The following is a 27,682-nucleotide window of genomic DNA, read 5'->3' as shown; positions in this document are numbered from 1 at the left end:
AAGAAGATTTAGAAAACATACATAGACAAATCATGATGGTAAAAAGACTATAAAGTTTGCACAGTGATCTTGTTAATGGAAGGAGAAACTGAATTTTATTAAGGAGCACAAAATGTATGTACAGAGAAGGTAATGGTTCTGAGGTTACGAAAACTTTAAAAAAAGAAATAAAAAAAAAAAGATCAAAGAAGAAGAAGACCCTCCATATATATAAATTTGTATATATATATCACTACAACAGAATTATAAGAAACGGAAACGAAGCCCTAAAAAGAAGTAGGAATCTATATCACCTAATTTTCTGGAGCTAACAAATGTTCAAGGAAGCAAAACTTTTCTTCTTTACCTTTATGGTTTTCTTTTGTTGTTAACTAGTATAACCAACAAGACTATACAGATATAGATCATGGAGTGAGAGTAAGAGGTAACCTCAAAACTTTATATTCAGCCCTGCAAGATCATCCATTGGCACTCCAAGCTCCGAGATATCGAAATCTTCTTCCTCGTCCATGTTAAACCATGAGCTAATATCACCTGGCTGCGCATCAAACTCTGGACCTCCTAAGCCATCTGGTATTTGTAGCTGAGAAAAGTCTAGAATGGGCTCTGTATCCTCCAATGCCCCCAGATTATCATACTCACTGTTTGCTTCATTTGAGTTAGGTAATGGTGCTTTGGGTTGCTCCAGGACCCTAACAGATGAAGATATCTGATTTGCCTCCTGCTTCGGTTTTGCTTTCGGTTTTCTTTCACCATTGGCATTGGACAGGGAAGGCCGGCCGATCTTATTGGTCCCAGTTCTAGATGAAGCCTGCCCTTTCCCATCTCTGTCCCTCTCACTTCTCTTTCCCTTTGTACTACTTGAGAGTTGTGTCCCAATACCAACATCATCAAGCAGCAACTCTCTTTTCTTGACCCTATTGGACCAAACTGTATCTTCTCTCCCTGTCGTTTGCTCTCGTAACGCATTTTCAGATGGTCGAGCATCAGAACAGTTGGCATAGTTCTCCAAGTTCCGCCCAATGCGTGCCAAGCTTGGCTGTGAGCCAATGGGTGCTGTCAGGGGAAAAGGCATAGGGATACAAATTAGTAGAGTGAATATCTATTTATATCACATTTCCGTTTTATATATATTTATTTTAGGAAATAGATTGTACTTGAAGTCGACGGATTATCCTCCTTGTCCACAAGATTATCTTGCGCTGTTGCCAACCTGGCAATGAACATATCCTTAACTTCAGGCTCACTGAAGCAGCTTTTGCCCGTCTCTTCGAATTGATTGCATCGTTCAAGCGTCCTTTTAACAAAAGCAGATGCAGCCTGCTTTGATATCTTGTTAGTGGAGTTCTTTCCACCAACGGTGTGATGACGCCGACTTGCCTGTACAAAGAAACGAGACGAGCTATCAACCAAGAACTTGGAGTTAAGCAGATAAGTGACTTGGCTAGAGAAGTAAGAAAAAATGCTGAATAGGAGCCAGTTTCGAGACAGCTAGTTTACCTTGCTTTTTTCATATGCCATCTCAATGAGTTTATCATAACCAAGCTGATCTAACTCCCTACGTAAAGGAAAGAATCACATATCAAAACCATCAGATCATAATACATATCCACAAAGGCGTGCACAAAAAGCAGACTAACGGAAAAATTCATACTTCTCCTGGATTTCTCTCATCTCTAAGGCAGGCTTTAATAGCCTATCAACCATCTCTTTCTTCTTAGAACCCTGTGAAAATAACAGAGACAATCAAATCAAAATTTGCTTTTTGGCCTTTTACAAGGGTTGCTTATGAGAAGTGAGAATCCACATAAAGTACTTAACAATCCCGCAAGGCTGACAAGAAAACCATAACAAATCAAATATAGTAAGTATTAGATGAGAAAGAGACCTCCTTGCTGATAGCCTCCTCCAACTTTTTTATTTCATCAACGACTCCTTCATCCTCCATATTTGAAATGCTAGGCTGTAAGAAACACACAAGAACAGCATATCAAGTTGCAAGAAATTTCAGCAAAAAGTACATAGCAGTAACAAGTTTCTCAATAACGAAGATACCAGACTGCATACCATTGATTCCAAGGATATTCCAATAGATTGAGCTTCCAGATAAATCTTTTCATCTATTCCCAATTTATCATACGGAATGTCTGAGAAGTCAATGGGTGAATGATCTGAAAATTTGCCATTGCAGTGGTAGTCCGAGTTAATAAAACCATTGAGCAGAATTCCAGACCCATCATCCTCTGATTCATCATGTTCAAGCCTTTCATTGTTTCTAAATCCATTACTCTTCACAACACTGAATTCTGAGTCATCATCGAGACCAGGCATGGCCCCAAATCCATCAACTTGTAGATCTTCATTTATACTCATCGAGTCCTCAGAAATCAAAGCTGACAGCAGTCTATGGTAAAGTGGAGAAGCCTTGGAATCTACACTTCTGGTTGCAAGTTCCTCAGGATATAAATCACGGCTATCAAAGTCAGGGGATGTCAGCACAGGTGAAGGACCCATGGAGAAGAGTTCTCCCTGAAAATGGATGAAAAAAGCAGTACATTATTGACTATCTAATTCTAAAATGTGTTAAAGTTAACATGCTTGGTGCTCCGATTAGCTTTCGTAACGCCATAAATGTTCATAATCTATCAAATCATGTACTTTTAACAAGTCCAACAGAAACTTGACACCATTTCTTTTTTGCTTTTTCTGGGATTCCCTTACCTTTACATTAATGGGGTGCAGATAAATACGTAAGGAGCAAGCATAGTGAATTTATTGGTACTAATATCCATGTACAAATCCAGACCTTAATTTCCCTTGTAGCACATTCCTAACTAACTACACTTGAGAAGATAGAAACCACCTAGACCATAACAGTATTACTTCAGGATATCAGGTGTAAATACTTATAACTCAATATAGATATATCTGTCAAATATCCTTAATATCTGAGAATGAAGTAAAAGGTTTCACCTGGTGCTTCATGAAGTTAATATGATCGTCGGATATAAAGCAAAAGTAGCGGTCCATTTGCTTCCAGAAAGAGTTGGGAAAATTCTGAGCTGCATCAATGACAAGACATTTCAATCGAGAAACAAAAGTTGAGTATACAACCTAAAAGTGAATGAAGAAACAATATCTTACCAAAATTTACAGCTGAGTTAACAGCTGCTTGTAGCTCCTCATGGCCATCATCTGAACCGGCAAAGAAGCGCAAATAATCCATAAATAAAATGAACAAAACAAAAAAAAATCAGACAAACAGAAAATTCTTTTAAAATGAACTCGTTTTACCATGAAAATCTAGTGGTGAAGCATTTACTGCCGTTGCTCTCTGACGTTTGTAAGCCTTGCGATCAGTTAGTTTCCTAGTGGGTGGACGACCCACCTTACTGCACCGAATTCACGAAGAAGCTATGAGATAAACACCATGGAGTCCCAAAAACTTTCATACACAGAAGAAAGTAAATTAGAGGCTATGGGTAAAATAAGAATGATCTCTACCTTTCACTCTTGCCCAAGACAGTTCTTGCACTGCGAAGCTGTTTCGCTTTTCCAACGTTCTTAAGTTTCTCTACTCCCATTGGGTTGAGAGACCTTGTGGAAGAAAAGCCGCCACGGCCCGTCCTTCCTTGCCTTCTCACACCATCCCCAATCTCTTCACCAGAAGCAGGCTTGTTACCTTTTCTTGACTGTAAAGCAGGGATAGACATTTTAGGAATATTCTGTGCATCTTTCCAATCAACCTCATCAGACTGTTTCGCCTTGTCTTTAGACTTGATCTCAGGGGGACCAGATTCTTCATTTTCTGAAAAAGTTGCTATGGAGAAGCTGCTTTCACCTTTTAGTTTCAACTGAGGAGAAGCAGCTGGCGAGCGTTTATAAAATTCAAACCCAGTTTCACTACAACCAGCACCTGATATAGTATCTGAGTAGGCTTCGTCCTTAATAGAAACAATGGGAACTAAACTCGTCCTTCTTGCTGTACGGGATATCTTTTGCGGTCTCTGACTGGCCCATTGAGTGACAGGTGGTGACGAAGGCGGATCTGATGTCATACGCTTCCGATGTGTAACCCCTGACATTGGTGGAGGCTTATTTGTACAGCCAGAGATATCCCAGTCACTTGGGGATGGAGAGTTATAGGGTGGTCCTGGAGACAGTTTCGGAGGTAGCCCTGATCCCGATCTAGGCCCACGAACAGAAGCATTTCGTATTGTATTAACCGGACTTGCAGGATTGATTCCATCGTGAATATTGGACCTTCAAAGAACCCAATAGAGTAATAAGTACATTTAACAGTGGCTAAGACATCAGGAAGTTGATCAAGGTGCATGTAAATTGATTAAAAGATTTAAAAAGTGTGACAAAGAACAGCTCTTGGATACAACACATACTTGTTGACAGCTCTTGGATTCGCCCTTTCCTTATCTGAACCAACGGAGCGTTCTCTCTTCTCAATGCACAAAGAATTATGATCAGAATCGCCCCTTGACGGTGGGGAATATCCAGCCAAGCTCGTCTGCTGAGAGAGGTTATCAGATCTACCATAACCAGTAGCTCCATTACCAGCCGCTTGCCTACAAAAATAATTTAAACACAATAACCATTAAAGTAAACAGAATCTAACTGATCGCCACGAGGTGAGAAAATAAAGAAGAAGTAAAACACAACAAAGTGATCAGTTAGATCAAGTGAAAGGATCCAAGCATAACTTGAACCCTTGAAACCATAATTTACCCCCACTTCAATGGATTAAGTAATCATCTGCATTTCTTCAGTCACAATATCACCAGTAAAATTGTCAACGTAAAACCAAGGGAGATATTGTTGGCGGAAGTACACACCTCACACTCATGCATCTCCAACATACAGAAGTTTTTTATGGCGTATAAACTCATCAGTCCAGCACATACTTCTATAAGTTCAGATAAAATCATGCAACTAAAGAGACAGTGAAGAGCAATTAACCGAAGCTCGTGATATTACAACTACTTACGCTTCTTTTCCTAATAAACTCCAAACAAGGAACAAGTAGATGTAAATGGAAAGTACATCTAAGCAAAGTAAATCGGAGAAAATACCTCTACGAACATGGAAATAATCAATAGAAAGGACACTAAGTATCAGCACTGGACATTGTATGTTGACTGCACTAAAAAGCTATCATGTACATACCTTAACATGTTCGAGTCACCATTCAATCTCGGCCGGGTGTCACCCATTGACTTCTGTTGTGTGGCCTGGTTCAAGTCTCGATAACCATCAACTACTTTACTTGAACTCAGGTTCGGAGGACAGTCGGTTTTAATACCGGAGCGTTTTTTCTTCATCTTTGACTTTTCCCAACCATCAATACCAAGTGAGGTTCGATCTTCACCCTGAAGTGCATTATGATTAGCCAGCCGCGTTATTTCTTTATCTCTGTCTACAGCAGCTGACTGTCGAACAATGGAATTGCTTCGAACATCCATCTGCACCACAAAATAAAGAGATTTTAAGGTTTTTCAGAAGCAATAATGACGGACTTGGTGTGGAAAGAACCTAATTTTAGAAAATAACACCAAATGCAAATTTTATCAACTTCTATAGTTTCATCATATCAAATATATAAGTGAGAGCCCATTAAATATAAGAAGGCAACTGCTATAAAATAATCCAACACTTAAAATTTTCACGCAATTCGAAATATATAAAATTACTACTTTTGGTAGCATATTGCTTCAAGTAACGAAGTTTCTATACTTTATCTAAAGGTACCATTTGTGACCAGCATCCATTTTTTCACCAAGTAACTTGTTAATACGACCCACCTTCCCAGTAACCAACCAGAAGCATGCAATAAAAATGCGGACAGGAAAGTGCATTATAGCATATGAGGGTTACTTGTTCAAGGACGAACCAAGAGATCAACTAACTAAATGAAGTTTTGTCAACAAAAAAAAAAAGAGTCAGGAATTACCATGGAAGTACGTGTTCGCTTATTTGGGACAGCGCTTTTAGGTCGCTCATCTAACTTTTGCTGGTCAAGCTCAAAACCACCAGCCAGGGTCTGATCTTGAATGCCCATATTACCTAGGCCTGATCCTGATCCTGAGACCAAGCGATCACCACCAGAAAACCCTTCTGGTCGAGATCTCTTCTTTGTAGGCCCACTTGGGAACCACTTGTTAAATACAGAAGAAGCTTCGTTGAAAATTTTTACGCGCTCCCTAGCGACCAAAAATTATTAAATTAGCCAAAAGAGTAATTCAAACACAACTAACTAACTTGTGGTAGTAGTTAAACTACCTGGCCTTGACGTTGTTTTCGCGCAGACCAGCCTTTAGTCTTTTGATCTCTTCTGGAATAAACTTCCCTTTGAATGCTGTGCTAGGAGACTCATCTCCTTGTATTCCAAGAGCAATATTAACATGCCGCTTAAAGTCACCTTGACGAATAGACTTGTGGTCGGCGGCAACCACCTTAGGATCAAAACGCAAACACTGAAAGAAGTTTGTTACATCTGTTTGTGTTGGTGGTGAAGCACCCCTCAACATGTTTGGATGAGACGATGGGACAGGAAGTTCACGAAAGCTACTTGATCTTTCCATCTGTGGGGCAAAGTTAGATCTGTATAGAGGCGCAGCACCGGAAGAAAAATCAAACTTCCCAGGTGCTGACATTCCCTCAGCTCTCGAAAATTGTTATGTAGAACTAAAAATACACAGTGGAGTATGACAAGCTGTAGGACATAAATGCCTAATTATTCTCAGCTCTCAAATAATTAACTTAAAGTGCACCTGCAAATGGACCATAAACATAAGTAAACGCCATAAGCCTTTTCATGTAGAATTTAAACATGAAAACAATCACGAGAGGGTCATTTGATTAACACAGTGCAAACACTTGAAAAGGTCCAAAAGGAAACTAACAGAGGAAGAATCTATATGTGATTAATTTGGTTTCTTCATTGCAGACATTTAGCTTCCTAAGCATGCATTAATTATGAACTTTAGCCAGAACCATGCTCATATCCATAAAAGCAAAGATCATCTTCTTCTAAATACTGAGACTAAGTTAAGAACTAAAACCAAGCAGTAGTAATACAGATGCCTACGGAACTATTATTTGAACTGATCATATCCTAAGATTGCCATTAATTAACTTCATTACCACCACAAAAAACAAAAAAAAAAATCAAAGTTCGAGCTCACGAGCTTAAACGTCCCTGGATACTTTCAATTACAAACCCTAATAGAATCAATTATAAGAATTTGAACTAAAAAGGAGAATCTTCAATTAAGCAGACAATAATTTACCAGAGATAAAACCCTAATTATCAGAACTAAAGTGAAAACGAAAACATAAAATCGTCGTACCTCAGAATCAAAAAGCAGAGGTGTTGAGGATTAGATTGTTTCGAAGAGTATGTAATAAAGAGCTCGAAAAATCGAAATTAAGCAACGTTCGTGCAACGGCCATGAGAGGACGGGATCATAGCGGAACCAAGGCCTTTGTTTTGTTTAGTTAGTTGCATCGGCGATGAAACTAGGACTGTGAAATTACGTTTTTACTCATCGTATATCTCCTGAGGTATGCATTGCCTTTCCTAAGGGACTAAGGGTAATTTGGTAAAAATACGAGCCGAGCCGGCTCCAATAAAGCTATATGGGCCTCCTCTGAATAGCGATTTTACTGTTTACAAAATTTTGTAAACTATTATACTATTTCATTATACTACTGCTATGACAATACGGTGCCTTCCGCAGAGTAATTTTATATGAAATTATTGAAAAAATATTATATGAAGAAGTAAAATTTATATTCTTGATCGAATTAATATTTTTGATCCTTAAACAAAACTTTAAAATAAAATTTTGTTAATTATATAATTTGTTTACTCATGAGCTGATTTCATTTTTAAAAATATTTTAAGTCAAAAATTCACTTATCGCATAAGAACCTAATGTTTAAGCAAAATAATCTCAAGTATACTATTTGGTTACACTAAAATTATGTCAGTTCGGTTTTATATCATGATTTAGTAATTTAAAAGTTATTGTGGCTATAAGAATTTTACGTTCATGTGTCAATCCTATTTATCTTCAATATTTTTCTTTTTTATGTCACTTTTCCATTTTGGTTATTGATCGATGAAAATATTGATTTTAAATTTTATTTTCATTTTGTTTTTTTTTGCCTGAGAATTATAAATGTTTAAGATTTAAAATTATTAAAGAGGTACATACTTAGTTAAAGAGGTACATATGTATTTTATATTTTCTGCATATTATGAAATAATAAAATAATAATTATATATTAAATAACTAAGAAATCAATTACTATTATGTAATAAATTGGCGTGTGCATATAAATTAAACAGTCATTCTTGTTTGTTCGCAATCATTATAGGGTAAATATATTAAAACAATCAATATTAACTATGTATATGATGTATAATTAAATTTAAATGATATAAACATATATATAGTATACTTTTAATATGGATATTTATTAAATGAAGTTTCTACTCATATTATTTTATAATTATTTTCATATTTGTCTAACAAAATTTTACACCAAATAATTGGTTTTTAATGTGGGATGTTTAGTGGTTTCAATAATTTATAATCATTTAAAAGAAAATAATGAAGATTTCAAAATTAAATTATTAACTTTTCAATATATGTTCAATGCAAATATCAAAATATAAGTATGTATTTTCATATGATGTATAGTTTAATTTAAATGATATGAAATATATATATATATATATATATATATATATATATATATATATATTAACATAAACACCTATTAAGATAAATTATTTAGTCATATGGTTTTATAATCATTGTATCTTATTACATAAAAAAATTAAACATGGATCACAAAAGTTTATGGGAGATTTTTAATTGTTTTAGTAATTTATACTCGTTTTGAAAAATTTAAAATACAACATATACAAAAAAATCTAAGCTTTTATTATATGATTAATGTAATTGTTTAATTTATTTTAATAATAAATAGTTAAACAAAAATGATAGAAAGTATATTGATTGTTAGCAAATCTTTATTATTTAAAATCATTAATTTCCACATATATATATATATATATATGTATATATATATATATATATATATATATAAGGAAAGAATAGATAATAAATCATTAATCACATTAGGTAATTCCGTAGGTTTTATTTAAGGAAAGAATAGATAATAAATTTTAGTTTGATAAATGAATGGTCTATAATGGACATATTTTATAATATAACATTGCCTATCAATTTAATTTTGGACTTACAAAATCTATCTTATTAAAACAGAAACATTACAACTTCTTCTATGTGGATTTTAAAGGTAAACCTCTTAAATTTAAATTAAACATCTAATCCTTATTTATAATACATACTATATACAATTTCCACATACATATGATTACATGTGGATTTAATACGTACCATTATTACATGTCGATTTATAGACTAAGATATAATACGTACCATTGCTATGAAACTAAATCTTACCTTTATATTGCAATTATACATAATTCATCTCTTTGTCCATATTGCAACTATATATAATATATAGATATAATATATAGATTGTCCATATTGCAATTATATATAATATATAGATATAATATATAGATATCATTCTTCTGAAATATGTACCATTCATCTGTTTGTCCATATTGAAATTATATATAATATATATATATATATAGTTAGAATACTAAGATACATATGAATCGTCACATACACAGCAATTAGATACTAAGTTACTGAGAATATATGTTCTAGAAATTATATATATATATATATATATATATATATGTATATATAGTAAGATACATATATATTGCAATTATATATAATTCATCTTAAGATCGGTCCATATTGTTCTTTTAAAAAATCGAATCTCTCAATTTTAAAATATACACTAAATAATCTTTTATAGCAAAACCACTTCTCCAAGTTGATTTAACATGCCTACAATATCAGATTTAATAATATCGCAAATTTTAAAAATCGATTATGGAAAACCACTTCTCCAAGTTGATTTAACATGCCTACAATATCGGATTTAATAATATCGCAAGTTTTAAAAATCGGTTATGGAAAATATTCTTCTCCAAGTTTATTCTATCAAACCTAAAATCTAGGAAACAATAAAATCGGAGAAATTCTTAGGTTCACCCCTAGAGTGAACCTTTACGTTCACCCAACCAATAGAATTTTGTTATTTTATATTCAGTATCTTTTAAAAAGGAAACAAAATATTGTCAAATTATATTAATATTTTTAAACTAAAAACTAAAAATTAATATTAATTGCAAACAAAAATACTTTTTAGAAAAATATATTTTTAACACAATCATCCAAACACTAAACCCTAAACCCTAAATCCTAAACCCTAAACCCTTAGGTAAACCCTAAACCCTTGGTAAATCCAAAATGGTTGGATAAATTCTAAATCCTACAGTTTAAGATTTATCCAAGGGTTTATGATTTATCCAAGGGTTTAGGGTTTAGTATTTAGGGTTTAGGGTTTAGTGTTTTGCTGATTATGTTAAAAATATCTTTTTTTTAAATCCAAAGATCTAGGATTTATCCAAGGTTTACCATGGATTTAAGATTTATGATTTAGGGTTTATAGTTTAGTGTTTTGCTGACGGTATTTTAAATATAAAATATTTTTTTTGTGATTACTATTATTTTATATTTATTTTTTATTTTAAAAATATAATAAAACTTGATAATATTTTGTTTCCTTTTTTAAAAGATATTGAATATGAAATAACGAAATTCTATTGGTTGGGTGAACCTAAAGGTTCACTCTAAGGGTGAACCCAAGTATTTCGATGTTCTGCTATATTACTATGGTTAATGTAATTGATTATCGAATATTCTTTTCCTTTAAAAATACATTCAATATTCTTTTATAGAAATCCATTTCTCCAAGTTGATTAAATAATCAGTTATGGAAAATCTCATTCTCCAATTATATCTTACCCTAAGCTAAAATCTAGGAGTCAATCAAATTGTAATATTTTTATTTATTATGGTTGATTTAGTTGAATGTTAAATATTCTTTTTGACCTTACAAAAATTTGTCCATAAATACTCGACTTCCTATTCACCATACGACATTCACAAAAACTCCCAAGTAAACAAATGTCGAAACCTAGCACTTTAGTTATGATAGATGGTGTGAAACCTTTAAGAAACAATTGGAAAATTCGAGTTAAAGTTCTTCATTGTCGGAAACAAAACACCGGTTTTGGAGGCGACACATTTGAGTGCATCCTCGCAGATGAATCTGTACTTACATTTGTTTCAGCTTTTATAAGTTTTTTTCTATTCTATTGATTTATAAATCTGTTCTTTTTTTGTTTTATACGGTGTAAAGATTGCAGCTGCGTGCCAAAGGAATCAGATTTATCGTATGCAACGTGATTTACCAGTTGGAGAGTGGAAGACTATCGAAACTTTTAAAGTTACGGCTGCTTCTGGAAAATATCGACCAACTGCACATCAATACAAGTTGAATTTTTCAGGAGAGACCGTGGTAACCAAATGTGATTATTTATCTGATAATCCATATCTTTGTAATGTACTAAATCAAAATCAAAATTAGACCTCAGATATAAAATTCACTTTGAAATTATGTAATAATTGTTTTAAAAAATTAAACTTTGTAATGTACAAAAACAAAATCAAAACACATTGTTTATTTAAACATATTAGTACACATTGTTTATTTAAACACATTAGAACACATTTTTATTTCTCAAAATTTAAAATTAGTACACATAGCAATCATGTATAACATTTATTACGAACAAAGATAAAAAATTGACATCCGCTTGGTCGAGCGGGTCATGATCTAGTTTTTAATTGATTTTCAAGTCGTCACATAAATAAAATTAGCATTCTAATTACGTGATAACTCAGCATGGCACTTTTTTAATTAGTATAAACTAGTAGTTATAACATTTTAAATGTTTCTCCTTAATATATAGGGGCTTAGTTTACTTCTTTTAGACAGTGAATCTTTTTAGCTTCACTATTCGAAAAAATCATGTTTTTATTATTATTATTTAGTTATTTTTATTCTAACTTTTTATTAAAATTGACAAGTTTTGTGCTCCATTGATAATGTAATTCAGTTGTTCATCTATCAGTAAAATGCAATGATTTCAGGTAGTAATTATCAAAAAATGACACCAATCTACATGTAACTAATTTGTTATAGTAATTTAACTAATATTCAAAAAGGGGTTTTTAATGAAGTTAGGTGTTATTTTAAGTCTTTTTCATAAACTTATACTGGTTTTCATAAAAATAAGTAATTATGATGTTTTTGAGAGTTTCTTCTGCTCCTGCAAAATGAATAGATAAACTTATTAACAAGAGCTAACAATAGTAACAAAGAAAACAGTAAAGAAGATGATCAAACAGGGGTTTGGTTGTTGCTAACAATAACAAGTGAACACAAATGGCGGGAAAGAAACTGCCACAAGGAAAACGGCCGTACAAGACAAATACAATTAATGGCCATTTCTGGGCATATTAAATAAAATAAATCGCCACGAAATTAGAAAAAAAAAAAACCAAGGGAAAACAGCAGCTGAAAAGAGAAAGATTCCTCAGGATCTTCTCTTCTCTATGCAATTATGACTGTACATTGCCAAAGAAAATAAAGTTCAATGGATCAAAAAACACACAAAAGTTGCAGAGGAATGTTTTGTAGAAGAAAGATGACTTAGTCTGAGTCATTCTTGCGAAGCTTCGACGGAAGAGAGTTTTGCGTAATCAATGGCAGAGTCACCTGAGAATTGAAAATGAGGTTCAGGCATGGAAAACATGCAAGTGCTATAATAACAAAGCTTACTTCGGGTGGAGTCAGTTGATGAGCGTGGTGGCGAAAGGCTTCCTTTGATATCTGCCATTCATATTTTTCAATAAAACTATGAGATGTGTAGCTCGAAATGCGCAAGATAAAATGGTGTCAATCTGGAAACTGAGAAGAAGAGGTTACACACCTAAAGAACGGCGAGAGCCACGGACAGCGTCAAAGTTTCTGTATGTATAGCCCACAAAATTGATATTTTGAGGGGTTATGCTCACCTACACGAGCCAAATACAAAAGGGGTCCGATAAGTAGAGAGCAAGAGCCTCGGTATAAAGCAAAATAGTTTTTTACTGTACCTTCCATGATGGTCCAGATCCTGTTCTTGTTGGTCTTGGACAATCCACCTAAGGAAGAACCAGAAGATGATAGTGATGAGGACATTGAAAGAGAGAATAAGAACTTTATAGTCCTTGAGATGGTTGGTTTTTTTACCTCATCAAATTTCATAAAATTCTGGGTATCAAGCTCTCCATTGACCACTGGTTTGAAAGCTGCATCCATCTCATATAACTTTTCCCATTCCACATCTTTGAACCAAGGATGAGCCTAGATGATGTGTCTTGTTTTGTCAGAAAAAAAAATGGATACAAGAGAAGAATTAAACAATGCTTGTCTATATTATATTTACATACTTTGATTTGATCGGCTCCGGCTCCATGAGAACCAAGCCTATGATCAGAATCACAAAGCAAACTGCAAATGAGATCTCGTGCCTCAGGTGTCAACCTTGCATCATCTGGGAATACAAGTTGAGTTCTCCAGCTCACAATCTAAAAACCCATTTTTGCAAAACATTGGGATAATGCACAGAAATGTCAATTTATGCATTCCGAGATAAAGAAAATGTCTGAAGCTACTGTAACTTGGAAATGTTGAACAGGTCCTCCATTTACAACTATCTCAGCATCAACAGTATTTAGTATCATTCTTAAAGAAAAAATAAGTGAAAATTACTGTAAAATAGTAGCAAAGAGACCTTTCTACATGTTGTTACGGGGTCATCGGAGTAGAATGGTGGGTAACCAACAAGCATCTCATACATAATGGCTCCCAAAGACCACCTGCAGTTAAATGAATGTGTTTATGAATCCAAGAAAGGAGTTAGAAACATGTCGGATCAACTAGTAGATGCTCCTTAAGTGATGAAGCAGAAAGAAAATATAAAAAGAGGCACAGTTCTACGGAAAATAATCAAAAGATGTTTTCAGTGACCCACCAGTCACACTCTACACCGTATCCCTTCTTCAGCAACACTTCAGGCGCAATATAATCAGGGGTACCAACAGTTGAATATGCCTGTTTCAAAACAAGAGCAGGCAAAACCCAAATGTTATATGAATGAAAGATTACTACCAAAAAAAAAAGCTTAAAACAGAGTTTTTATATATACCAGTTTTCTTCTGTTTATCTGCCAATGCTGCAGCTGTTCCAATGGGCTCTTCCAACGCCTTCCACGGCGTCCTATCGTGCAGTTCTCATCATCATCGATTGATTCATTAGTATTCTCATCATTTAAAGGCTCATTTACGTTCATGGCCGAAATGTTTCTACAATCGAGAGGCTTACAAAGACCAAAATCTGACAGCTTCATATGACCATTCTTGTCCAACAGAAGATTGTCTGGTTTTATATCCCTACAAAAGATCTACCTTCAATATGCATATCCAGTTTAAAGCTGCACTCATCTTAATGAGACCAACCTGTGAACATAGTTATGCTTATGTATGGACTCAATAGCCAAAATACTTTGTGCAATGTAAAACCGAGCCACAGTCTCAGTCAAAGTCTCTTCCCTCATAAGTAAAGTCATCACATCACCACCAGACAAATACTCCATGATAAGGTACAAGTATTCTGGATCTTGGAACGAATAATAAAGCTTCACAATACAGTCACTAGCAACTTCTGCTAGCAAGTTCCTCTCAGATCTAACATGCTCAACCTATTTAGAACGATCAACGAAAAGGGTATCTTAGACTTCAAGCCCAAATTGGTATGAACAACAAAGAGAGTAAAATGAGATCATTGTAAGACTCACTTGCCCCCTACTAAGCATTTCAGACTTCTTCAGCTTCTTCATGGCATAAATGTTGCCAGTCTTTTTCTCACGGCAGAGCCTTACCTAAGAAAGACACCACATTTACAAAATAACTAAAGAGGGGTCTAATTGCTATATACAACTACAAGTGTTCCAAAAAGACTAACCTCACCGAAAGCACCTCTACCAATAATATTGAGAAGATCAAAATCATCAACGCAGAGCCTGTTCCTCATCAACCTGGTATACTCAGTCTCTTTCCTCTGCAAATCCTCAAGCAACTCGAGCTGCTCTTTCTCTGATACATCTAAAGATGCTATCTTTTGTTCTAACACCAAACGCCTACAAAATCAAAACGAACATTTCATTGAGAAAACAACACATTTTCGTTCTCTTGGGAATATAAACAAACAGATGGTGTGCAAAAAACAAGTTTCCACCTTTCTTTACGTTGTTGGATGTGTCTCATGCGTTTGTTGTAATGATCCTCTATATACTTCTTCGCTGCAGCAACTTTCTCCAATGTCGAGCTCGAAACCAACCCTTCATCCTCAAAACTCTCCCCAACCTCCGACGTCATCTTCGCCGCCACCTCGTCGTGATCTGTTTCACTGAAACTCTCCATCCTTTTATCTCTCCCAAGAACACAAACAAAAAAAACAAAAAACAATTCCTTTTTCTCTAAATGCAGAGAAACGTGATCATTTCTCCTTCCATCATCTGTGAAAAAAAGGTCTCTCTCTTCTCCATGGATCAATCACAGAATGTACAAGTTTGGATTTTCAGAAAATTGGAAACAGGGAATTTACCTCTGAATTTTATTGGTTTTCTATTTTTGCTATTTCCAAAAAAAAAATAGCAAGGTAAAAATTTAAAAACGTTCTACAAATCATGACCAGACACGTTGATCACTACGATGCATGAACCCAATGTATTTTTGACAAAACTTGGAAAAACTCAACCAGGCTTTCTTTTCTTTTATCTGACCTTGGAGTTGGATTTATGTTCCTAGTTTTCTGTCTTCCTTTAGAGCATTACATACGAAGGTGTTAGTTAAAAAGCTGGATTTTATTCCATATGGAAAAAAAAAATCAGTTTAATTTTACTAACGCTAATCCGTTGTATTAAGAGCATTTCCAAAAACAACTACAAAATTTTACATAAAGTTTTCCATACTCCAAAAACAACTTAAAATTTCATATTTAAAGTTTCACTGTTCAAAATTTTACATTTGAAATTATATAATTTTTAGTCCTTTCCATTATCTTTTTATAAAATAATTTTGCCAACTTTTAAATTTATCATTTTAGTCCTTAAATATTTTTTTACTTTATGCAAAATATAAAATAAATTAATAACCATAAAGAGAAATCTAATACAAAAAATATTAAAATGAATATTTAATAAAAAGTACGAAACTGAAAAAAATAAAAAAATAAAAAATACATAAACAGAAATACAAAAAATGAATATGAAAGCATATTTATCATGGAAACGGATTAGTTGATCATATACGGAGCACCATGAAAGTAGTTAATGAATATTTCTGTATTTTTGTTAATTAATATTGTTTGTGATATTTTATTGTATCTTTTATTGTCATATATTTTATGACTTTTATTGACTTTTAGTAACAATAAAAATTTAAATTTAGCAAAAAAACAATAGAAATTATAGTGAAAAATGTAAAAAAAAATCTAAAGTTGAATTTGAAGTTCTTATTTTGGAGAACACCCTAAAACTTCAAATTTAAACTTTTACCAACTTAAGAACTAATGAAGTGGCTTTTGAAAATGCTCTAAAATTATTTTTACCATCGACGCACATAAACTAGTGGTTAAGTGTTGGAGTTGATCATGTTGAGCAAATGCTGATTTAATTTTTCTTTCTCCAAAAAAATGCTGATTTAAACCTATGGAAAATGATAACACGTGAGATCGCCAAAAGTGTTCTGCGCAATGGACGTTTTCAAACGTACTTGGTACTAGGTGGACCAGCTTCAGCTTGGCTGCACGATCGGATTTACAGAAAAGCTGCACGCCCATAGATCTTTTTAAAATTGACATTTTTCTCTGTTTGGTTCTTGTATCAAACTCCCAAACATCTTTGATTACTTTCCATAAAATTAAAAAAACTTATGGAAAAAAATTAAAGCTATAACCTAGTAAAAAACTTCCATCGTATAGTCGAAAATATGAATTAGACTAGTTGATTTTTGGTTGATCAACTTTTTCTACTGAATAAGTCAAGCAAAAAAAAAAGTCAAGCAAAACAAAGCATGGATTAGACAAATTTGAAAGATCAATTTTGTTTAGGTTTAGAGTCAATCCTTAATATTTTTTTTTAACTCGAAGAAAGTTGAGATACATAGTTCGATAAGAAACCAAAAACAAAGAACATAAACCAAACAAATATATATTCACGTTATTCAACAATTTTTAAATAATATATATGCATAAACTTTAACTTTTAAATTGAATAGAACTGCATTTATGGATAATACACTCTCCAACCTATAATGTATGTTAAATCATCATACATGCCTCATTTATAAAGTAACCAGGTGATATACAACAAACCTATAATGTATTTTTCATTTTCTGTATGTTTACAAAGCATAAAACAAATCACATAACTCTTTGTTTCTTTCTTTATGTTTCCACCACAACCCCATAAAACCTACAGCCATATATGTACACGCATATAGTATAAAAACATTACAACTCCAATATCTTTTTGAAAAATTCCACAGTGAAAAATCAACCTGTTATATTAACAACGTCATTAGAAAACCGGACTCTTGATTTCCAATCGTGAATAGCAGACCGGAGTGTATTGTTTGGTGTGAGCTTGAAGTGGTCGAGCTTTTGTCGTGTTACTGGTGAAATGTTGTGTTTCTCAAGCCACGCTAAGATCGCTTTCTTCTCATAGGTGAATCCATCAGCTGCAATCTCTGGCTCCTCCATTATCTCCTGTTTACAAAACAAATTAAAAATCAAAACCGGTTTGGACTTTTGGATACTAAAATCATGTACCAAACAAGGTAAGTTTCTACTCACTCGTAAGATGGGACAAAAGTAATGACTTGGTGCACGTAAATTACTTCGTTCTTTCTTTATCTTTGAATTTGCTGTCTCTACAAGCCGTTTCAAAACCGGTATAACCTCTTCTTTAAGATCCGGTCTATCTCGGCACCGAAACTCGGCACATTTTAAACCGATCCGTGCCAGCTCCTCGGTTTCCGCCAATGGCCAATCTGTAACCGATTTATCTAGCATTTCGTTTAATGTTCCTTTATTAACCGCATTTTCAACAGAATGTACAAGCCCGATTGGTTGCCGAGCCGTCAACAGTTGAAGAATGATTATCCCAAACGCGTAAAGATCCGACTTGAGTCTAATCGTTCCAGTTCGATGGTACTCCGGGTCAATGTAATGCAATGTACCAGCAAGAACCGAGTGCCGGTACATCGTAACATTATCCGGTGCAACATCCGTAACCAACTTTGCTAGACCGACATCTGCGATTTTGCTCACGTAGTTTCGGTTCAACAAGATGTTTCCTGGTTTTAGATCACGGTGAACAATTGGTTCCGGTTTAGAGCTGTGTAAGAAGGCTAAGCCGCAAGCTACCTCGAAAATAACCCTAAACCGGATAAACCAAGGCAAAGGCGGTTTATTTTTCTGATGAAATATGTATTCTTCGAGGCTTCCATTTTCTAAATACTCATAAACCAGACAACCATTGTCCGGACAAGCTCCTAGGAGAAGAACCACATGTGGGTGTCGTAGTTGGCTTAGAACCTCAACCTATAGAGTAAAATACCAAATTAAAAATAAATCTAACCGGATCAAAACCACAACCCAAAATTTTAAGTTTTTATGTATTTTAATGGATTTGTAACGAATCTGAAATTTTGGAAGTTATAGATTTATAAAAAAAAACTTTATAAAAAGTTATATATATATATATATATATATATACTATTATTCCAGTAATATTTTAATTATCATTATATAAAAATAGTTTATATTGTGTTTATCTAAAAATTATTTTACATAATATTTTTTTTTTAAAAAGAAAAATAAATCACAACAGAGCTCTCATTTAAAAACTTAAACTGGTTAATATCGATACTACCATTAATGAATAATTATATTTGTTAATATATAATTAACCATAAATTAAAAAAACGAATTTCCGTAATATTTTAATTATCATTATATAAAAATAGTTTATATTGTGTTTATCTAAAAGTTTTTACATGATATTTTAAAAAAATCAAAAGAAAAATAAGTCACAATGGAACTCTCACGTTGAAAGTTAGAGTGGCTAAATACATTACTACTCTTAATGAATAGTTATATTTGTTAATATATAACTAAACATAAATTAAATGAATAAAATATATAAATTAGCTCCAAAATAAAAACGAATTTAAATGATTTTAATTAAATATGTGATTAAACTAATAATAATAAGAAGAAGAATTATCTCAAACCTAATATATATTTTAAAAATAAAAGATAATTTCATATATATATATATTGTGTGTATATATATTGCTTTTATTGTTATCTGAAATTATCTTTTAATAATAAATTAAAAATTAAAAAAAAACAGAAAATACATAACTAAAGATTAATCAAGAAAACAATATTTATTTTATTTAACTGAAAATAGAACACTTAGTTTACACTATTATTTTCAAAAAGTGATCTTTCGCAACGGAGATTTCACGTTAAAAGTTAGAATAACTAATATTATTTATACCTTTAATAAATAAAATATATAAATTAGCTCCAAAATAAAAACAAATTTAAATGATTTTAAATAAATAAGTTATTAAAATTAATAATTATAAGAAGAATTATCTGAAACCTAATATATTTTAAAAATAAAATATAATATTTTTTTTTTTTTGTTGTTGTTGTTGTCTTTTAATAAAAAATTAAAATTAGAAAAAAAAACAGAAAACACATAACTAAAGATTAATCAAGAAAATTATTAATTCTATATAACTGAAAATAGAACACTTAGTTTACAATATTATTTTCAAAAAGTAATTTTTCGCAATAGAACTCTCACTTTAAAAGTTAGAGTTGTAAATATCGTTTATTTCTTCAATGAATAAAATATATAAATTAGCTCCAAAATTAAACGAATTTAAATGATTTTAATTAAATAAGTTCTTAAAATTAATAATGATAAGAAGAATTATCTGAAATGTAATATATATATATTTTAAAAATAACAGATAATTTATATGTATATATATATTTTGTTGTTATCTGAAACTATCTTTTAATAATAAATTTTAAATTAAAAAAAACAGAAAACACATAACTAAAGATTAATCAAAAAAAATATTAATTTTATATAACTGAAAATAGAATACTTAGTTTATACTATTAGTTTTAAAGCGATTTTTTCTCTCAGAGAGCGTTTAAAATCTTCATTACCCTTAATAAATAATTAGATTAGATTTGTTAATATAGATTTACTCAAAATTGTTTTTTTAAAAAATCATTAATTTAATTCTCATCATTGTCTAAAAAGTTATATATTATGTGATCCAAAAATATTTTACATCAAAATATTATAAAGATAAATATAAATTCATGTATATAGTTTTTATGTATATATGAATATTTTCAATTTTTTACGTAATAAATATATTTTATTGAAATAAAGAAAACTTTTATTGTATATAAAATTAATATTTAATTATATCAAAAGCATGAAAGTAATTCATTTTAATGGTTCTCGAATTCATAATATATTTATTTAGTAATTTATTAAATTATTAAGTCCGCAGTTGCGGGCAAAACACCTAGTATATATATATATAAATATAATTCATGAACTTATTATATATCTATATAAAAATCCTTTGTTTTTGGGACAAGGTCCATGTCTAAACGAAATAAAATGTAACATGGGTTTATAGTTACCTCTTTCAAGAACTCTTGTTTCTTCTCCGGTGTTTCTAGCCGGACAACCTTAACAGCCGCTGGAGTACTATCAAGCTTACAACGGTAAACTTTACCGTACCCTCCTTCTCCGATCACTTTCTCCGGCGAGAATCCTTCGGTGGCTATAAAAATCTCTTCGATTGTGTACTTCCTGTACCGTTGATCCGTCCCTAAAAGCTGATCGATCACTTTCTTCTTCTCCAAGTAATTCTTTAAAGCGTTCACCTCCGCGATTTGTCGCTGACAATACTCTCTCGCAAGTAATGCTTTCGCCGCTTCCACCTCTTTAATCGCCTTCATGTGCCGCTCTTTCTCCAGCGCCGCGGTTTTCCTCTGCAGCTCTTGTTTCTCCACAGCGTTGTTCACTCTTCTTGCGTCTTTGGAACATTCAGACGACAGCACTTGAACCTGGCAGAAACCACAAAGGAAACACTTTAAGAAACCAAAAAAAAAATTCACCATTTCAATATGTCACAACCAAAGGTCGCTTGGTGTAAATGTACCTTGTTTTGTGTGGAGAAGAGCTCTTCACAAGCTTGTTTATACTTAACAACCGTACTTCTTAACTCCTTTTTCAAACGCTCTACCTCTGCTTCGATCTCAACCTGTGAAACAAAAACACCAAATCTCAAACTCTTTATTCCTTCTTAATAGACTAACCATTGAACAAACAAAAAAAGATGATAAGTACCTTCTTGGATTTTCTTGATGTTGCGGGTGGCAAATCAGAGTCTCTTTGTTCTCTGACAATGTTCTCAATATTTTTTGGTTGGGGTTTGATTGGTTGTTCAAAATCTGAGTAATTTAGCTGTGGAATATCTGATCCTCCACGGCGCCTTAAAACCTCTTGAACTGTTGCACTAGAAGCTTTGCTACTTTGAGGCGTTTCCGGTTGAGTATAAGCGAGGCTTAATGCCTCCAATCTCAACTCTTTAGCTGATGCTGACCTCCTCGTGCATACCTCTTCAACACCCATAAGAAAAGTATGCATCTCAGCTTGCATAGAGATCATAGATTATACATGTATGCATTATCATTTTGTATATTCCATTTTGTTGCAACTTTTAACGTGGACGTTTTAACAATTTTGATTATGCATTTAAATCACATCAATTTTAAATCCTATGGAACTCCAATGGACATTTTGTATTAATTTACCTATGGATTCTCCAGGATCAGATGACGTTTGAGTCTGTACAGTGTGGAAGCTAGCCGCTCCGTCTTTCAGGAACCCGCGGGCGGTCGCGGCAGCGTTTGGACTTGTGCACGGCACTGAATAATTAGACGGTTAAAGAGATGTGATTTTGCAGCAAAAGTACAGCACACTGAATCAAAAAAAAAATATATATATATATATATATAAGGATATATGTATTTTGCTTTACCTGCGTTGAGTAACGGATCCATAGATTTTGTAGTGATTCTGTCTCTGCATACAACGTATACTTCACATGTTTCTGGGGCGTACTGTAAGACGGTCAAAGGCACTCCTGGACCTTTTGTTCTCCTAAACCAAGATAACCCAGCCGGTTAGTGTTAATGACCGTGTTATTTAAGGAAAACTAAACCGAACACGGCTATTTTATATACCGTGTGAATATGTTTGAGTTGAATGATCCCATAACCAAACTGTTCACTCCTGATTTGTATATGAATCTTAGAAGCGCTTTTGCTGGATCATCATACTCTAGCAACATGGTCTCTACATGACACTGAAGGTTTATATAATTCAGGGACATTTAAAGTTTGATCCTTAAGCTTCTATAGATTTATAATTTTAGACGGAAAATAAAAATGAACCAACCTTGGTACTACTAGTCTTGCACATTTTCAAGAAGGGTACGAAGACTGTTTCGAATTCTTGTTTCACGTCTCTCACATACATCTCCACCAATCTCTCCTCCACTTCCTCCAGAGGTAATCTGTCTCCGGCTGCATCAATCAAATGTCAAAGTTTGATCAGGAGAGTATATTAATAGGAATATGATTCATTTACAAAATAAATCTCTAAAGTTAAAATGTTTTGTTGAAGATTTTGATAACAGATTTTAATAGTGCTCCTGAATTCATATGAAAATATATAAATCTTTTCAAAACTCAAATTTTTCGATTGAATACAACACATATATTTAATTTTCGAAAAGCTAACCAATGATCTTCATTATTATATGTGTGTTTTAAGTGCAAAGCTTATGAGCTTAATTAATAATAAAAATCCTCTTACCTAAATGGTTTAAAAGAAAACATTTTTCTTATTTCCTTTTTTCTTTTGGCTTATATATATTTTGTATTTTATTTAAATCATGTGGAAAAATGAAAAGGAACAAAGCAAGAAATATGTGAAATGTGTTGATTGAGAGACTTACTAGGGGTAGGGATAGTACTAATGGTTGGAATGACATGGATCATCACAAACCGATCAGCCTTAGGTAAGAGGTTATCAACGGCCCACCGTACTGCACGGCGGCTTCCTGCGCCTCCCAACTTATCCCCGATGATACCCTTTACGGCGACCGCTACAAACAACTCACCCTTCTCTGCCTTTGGACCCCCGCCACCCCTGCTCATTTCTTCACCCTTTTGCGTCAACATTACCACCATCTAAATCAGTCTACCTACGTATGGCTTAAGTAACCCAGAATATATACGTAAAAGAAGGGAAATGATACGATTGTGTATCTCAAATTCGGTACCGAATATGCTGTTGCAGAGACAGGTATGTCTGATCACGACTATATTGTACATATATATATATATGGATGGATAGTAAATAGTTTACGACCAAGTGGTAATAAATAAATAAATTAAAGCATATGTATGATGATTAGCTGAGCAATATATCTTGAATAAGCTGGTTCTAGAATTGTTTATGTGTAGAATTTTTGTTTTGAGAAAGTAAATAAAAATGATTTTGAAGTAGAATCATATAGGTCGGATATTGTTTTAATTTGGCTATATTTGACTTTGTGAACAAATGGAAGATGTAGTTTGGTCTATGTTAGGATTTTCTGGCAATCATCGATTCGGATCTTGCAGTCCTGAATATATAGTTTATTGTTCAAAAAAAAAAAAGTTTATTGTAAAATAAATTATATAGATATAAATATGCTAAGCCAAACTCAAACAGAAGCAATCTATGGGATTGAGTCATGGACATGGCTTTCAAAGGATTTAATTTTTTATTTAAGTATACTTTTCAAATTCGAATTTAAATGGACGGTCATTTAGTTTATTTATTTTTATAGCGTGCATTTTATTATCCGAAGTCCTCTATCTATATATTCCTTGTAGGTTTTAGGTAGAGTTTTTCTTTTTGTTTTTCATTTTCCATGTTAGTTGTGTATTCTATATATATATATAACAACTTTTTTTTTTGTAAAAATATATATAACAACTTTTATTTAGTAAAGTTTACTGTTTTGAAAGTAACATAACTTAGCTAGCTACTGAATTACTCTTGAAGCGTAAAAAAAAAGTTCGCAACTATACAAATAATTTGCATGTACAATAGTTACTTTCTCAAACAAATTAGAGACTAAATAGCAATTGATATTTTGAGTTCTTTTTGTCAACAATTATACATCATATACGGTTCGGATACATAAATTATTGTGAACTTTACTAACGTTTATACATGTCATGTTTTTAAACGTTGTCAATTATATACAAATATACAATTCATACACCTTTAAGACCAACCAAATGCAAAAAAAAACTACATATATAACTCGCACACTTCTATATTCGATCTGAAATTCCTATAACAATGTAGCTATAGTGACAATCACTAAACTAAATGACCGTTTCTTTGGTGACAAATATTTATCCACTCTTTTAGTCAGAAAATAATATTTCAATCTTCTTAGCGTTACAAAAAAGCAATCTGGTTGCCCAAACTTGTATGTGTAGGAAATATGTGATCAATCTGGTTAGCGTTTTCAGATTCATCAAAAAAATAAAAATCTGGTTAGCGTTTTAATGTTCGAAAATGTTTGCAATTATTTTTAATATACACAAAGTTGACCAAATTAAAACTCAAATTTTGTGAATTTCCTATGAGCACAGATGAGGATATACCCAAATACTTAAGTATTAAATTAATGATAATTAACTGATTGTTTATGAGAACGACTTATTTAAAATAACTATATATCATAATGATTGTCGACTCTATGACTTTATATATTAATAAGCCAGCAATTAATTTTCGAAGACACACAATATAGATAACTAGTCAAATACTAATATCCAGCAGACTAAATCGATTTGACATAACGAGTGACATAACTGATCATTTGATTCCACTTGTTTATCTTCTTCTTTCACTCTCATTGCTGTTCTTAAAAAAACATTATCATATTCTCATATTTTTGAACTCTGACCAAAATTAAGTTCTAACTCCACTCTATAGATTTGTATTCTTTTTTTTTTTGAAAAAGAGGTTTATATTCTTCTGCAACAGAGAAATAACAGTTAACCACAAGAAAAAAAAAGATAATTAGAAATTTGTCTAAAAAGTTAATAGTCTTAACATATTCTATATACAAGGTATATATATGCTCTTAGTACGACTTAAATGCATGATCTATTGCCTCTCGAGTAATTCTTGGGTTCACTTCCTAGAGTGAATCTCTAGGTTCACCCACCAATAGGAATTCACTATTTTATATTTAATATCTTTAAAAAAAAAGAAATAAAATATTGTCAAGATATATTATATTTTTTTTTAAATTAAAAGATAAAAGCTCAATAACTAAAATAAAAAATAATAGTAGTTGAAAAAAATATTTTTTAAAAAAACTTTTAATACCATCAGCAAAATGCTAAACCCTAAATCATTGGGTAAACCCTAAACCCTTGGACAAATTCTAAATTCTTGATTTTTGAAAAGTAATTTTAGTACCGTCAGCAAAACACTAAACCATAAATACTATACCCTAAACCCCTGGATAAATCTTAAACCTTTGGATAAATCATAAACCCTAGAATTTAAAATTTATCCAAGGGTTTAAGATTTACCAAAGGGTTTAGGATATAGCATTTAGGGTTTAGGGTTTAGTATTTAAGGTTTAGTGTTTTGTCGATGGCATTAAAATTATTTTTTTTAAAAAAAATTCCAAATAATATTATTTTTTATTTATTCTTATCTTTTAATTTTTAAAATATGATAATATTTTGTTTCTTTTTTAAAAGATATTAAATACAAAATGGTGAACTCCTATTGGTGGGTGAACCTAAAGGTTCACCCTAGGGAGTTACTCTCTCTCTCTTTACTAATAAAGGCTCGCGCAGGGGTGCTAAGGTTCACCCTAGGGAGTTACTCTCTCTCTCTCTCTCTCTCTCTCTCTCTCTCTCTCTCTCTCTCTCTCTCTCTCTCTCTCTCTCTCTCTCTCTCTCTCTCTCCATTTTGTTGAGTTCTAGAACAACAACTTCCATCAACCTACTTCAACTTTCTTCTTGGACTAATTCCTCTAATGAATTTCAACTTTCAACCAGAGGTGGACCCACGTTGATGATTATGGTGTCACTTAACACCACAAATATGGTATAAAAAGAAACTGTTAGCAGTATGAAAGTGGCACATTTGGTTTAAAAGAGTATGTATGAACCCTCAAGTACCATCTTAGAAATCATACACTATTCATGTTTAAAATAAACCTGGAATCAAATATTGTGAAAGATGATAGAGTTCATTCAGAAATTATACTTATTCTATAAATAAAATATATATCATTTAAAAATTATGATCATACTAAAATTTATTTTCTACAAAATCATCATATTTAATACCTTTCTAAATAAAAATTGAAAACAAAATCATCATACAAAATCTCTCTCTCTCTCTCTCTCTCTCTCTCTCTCTCTCTCTCTCTCTCTCTCTCTCTCTCTCTCTCTCTCTCTCTCTCTCTCTCTCTCTCTCTCTCTCTCTCTCTCTCTCTCTCTCTCTCTCTCTCTCTCTCTCTCTCTCTCCATTTTGTTGAGTTCTAGAACAACAACTTCCATCAACCTACTTCAACTTTCTTCTTGGACTAATTCCTCTAATGAATTTCAACTTTCAACCAGAGGTGGACCCACGTTGATGATTATGGTGTCACTTAACACCACAAATATGGTATAAAAAAGAAACTGTTAGCAGTATGAAAGTGGCACATTTGGTTTAAAAGAGTATGTATGAACCCTCAAGTACCATCTTAGAAATCATACACTATTCATGTTTAAAATAAACCTGGAATCAAATATTGTGAAAGATGATAGAGTTCATTCAGAAATTATACTTATTCTATAAATAAAATATATATCATTTAAAAATTATGATCATACTAAAATTTATTTTCTACAAAATCATCATATTTAATACCTTTCTAAATAAAAATTGAAAACACATATATAAATTGAGAATAAAAATTGTAGAACTGGTGTGTTATAGAATATAATATTTCATTTGAAATTATATTGTAAAATTATATTGTAATTCAATTTATCAATAAAATTTCATTCGAGAAAAAATCTTCCAAATTTATTTTAAATTTATGTTGCATCATTTCTAAGTTAACCTTTTTCTTGTGTCAAATAATCGCAGATTTAGATTCACTTTTGCATTATGAAAGATGATAGAGTTCATTCAGAAATTATACTTATTCTATAAATAAAATATATATCATTTAAAAATTATGATCATACTAAAATTTATTTTCTACAAAATCATCATATTTAATACCTTTCTAAATAAAAATTGAAAATGCATATATAAATTGAGAATAAAAAT

General features: G+C 32.2%; 3 protein-coding genes across 6 annotated transcripts; all 3 read right to left on the bottom strand.

Annotated features, from left to right (window-relative positions):
- Positions 1-81: 81 nt before the first annotated feature.
- On the bottom strand, positions 82-7,524 carry LOC108812731 (uncharacterized). Of its 3 annotated transcripts, XM_018585070.2 has the most exons (15): positions 7,362-7,524; positions 6,292-6,782; positions 5,963-6,212; positions 5,179-5,474; positions 4,398-4,580; positions 3,505-4,263; positions 3,295-3,392; positions 3,145-3,195; positions 2,974-3,062; positions 2,068-2,529; positions 1,889-1,963; positions 1,655-1,725; positions 1,501-1,558; positions 1,158-1,380; positions 82-1,056 (listed from the first exon to the last, which is right to left on the bottom strand). In XM_018585070.2, exons 2-15 carry the CDS (start codon positions 6,663-6,665, stop codon positions 431-433), a joined length of 3,615 nt encoding a protein of 1,204 aa, XP_018440572.1. In that variant the 5' UTR covers positions 6,666-6,782; positions 7,362-7,524; the 3' UTR covers positions 82-430. The 3 variants fall into 3 exon arrangements, with proteins under 3 accessions (XP_018440572.1, XP_056843112.1, XP_056843111.1); XM_056987132.1 differs by lacking the exons at positions 5,963-6,212; positions 6,292-6,782; positions 7,362-7,524 and adding an exon at positions 5,761-5,908; XM_056987131.1 differs by lacking the exons at positions 5,963-6,212; positions 6,292-6,782; positions 7,362-7,524 and adding an exon at positions 5,746-5,903.
- Positions 7,525-12,414: 4,890 nt separating this feature from the next.
- Positions 12,415-15,936, bottom strand: LOC108811569 (uncharacterized). Of its 2 annotated transcripts, XM_056988035.1 has the most exons (14): positions 15,382-15,936; positions 15,109-15,283; positions 14,942-15,025; positions 14,604-14,845; positions 14,294-14,537; positions 14,120-14,199; positions 13,880-13,964; positions 13,536-13,673; positions 13,336-13,449; positions 13,200-13,247; positions 13,034-13,118; positions 12,883-12,933; positions 12,754-12,819; positions 12,415-12,668 (listed from the first exon to the last, which is right to left on the bottom strand). In XM_056988035.1, the coding sequence occupies exons 1-13, from the start codon at positions 15,564-15,566 to the stop codon at positions 12,764-12,766; spliced, it is 1,587 nt and encodes a 528-aa protein (XP_056844015.1). In that variant the 5' UTR covers positions 15,567-15,936; the 3' UTR covers positions 12,415-12,668; positions 12,754-12,763. The 2 variants fall into 2 exon arrangements, with proteins under 2 accessions (XP_056844015.1, XP_018439134.2); XM_018583632.2 differs by having other exon boundaries at positions 12,415-12,819; positions 15,382-15,935.
- Positions 15,937-17,510: 1,574 nt separating this feature from the next.
- On the bottom strand, positions 17,511-23,645 carry LOC108808138 (U-box domain-containing protein 34). The gene is made up of 10 exons (XM_056988742.1): positions 23,283-23,645; positions 22,721-22,848; positions 22,507-22,628; positions 22,302-22,423; positions 22,075-22,188; positions 21,608-21,879; positions 21,420-21,521; positions 20,896-21,324; positions 18,001-18,750; positions 17,511-17,913 (listed from the first exon to the last, which is right to left on the bottom strand). Exons 1-10 carry the CDS (start codon positions 23,515-23,517, stop codon positions 17,701-17,703), a joined length of 2,487 nt encoding a protein of 828 aa, XP_056844722.1. The 5' UTR covers positions 23,518-23,645; the 3' UTR covers positions 17,511-17,700.
- Between the last annotated feature and the right edge of the window lie 4,037 nt (positions 23,646-27,682).

The sequence above is a fragment of the Raphanus sativus genome, chromosome 6 (genome assembly GCF_000801105.2).
Source record: "Raphanus sativus cultivar WK10039 chromosome 6, ASM80110v3, whole genome shotgun sequence".
NCBI lineage: Eukaryota > Viridiplantae > Streptophyta > Magnoliopsida > Brassicales > Brassicaceae > Raphanus > Raphanus sativus.
This window is presented reverse-complemented; position numbering and strand designations above follow the sequence as displayed.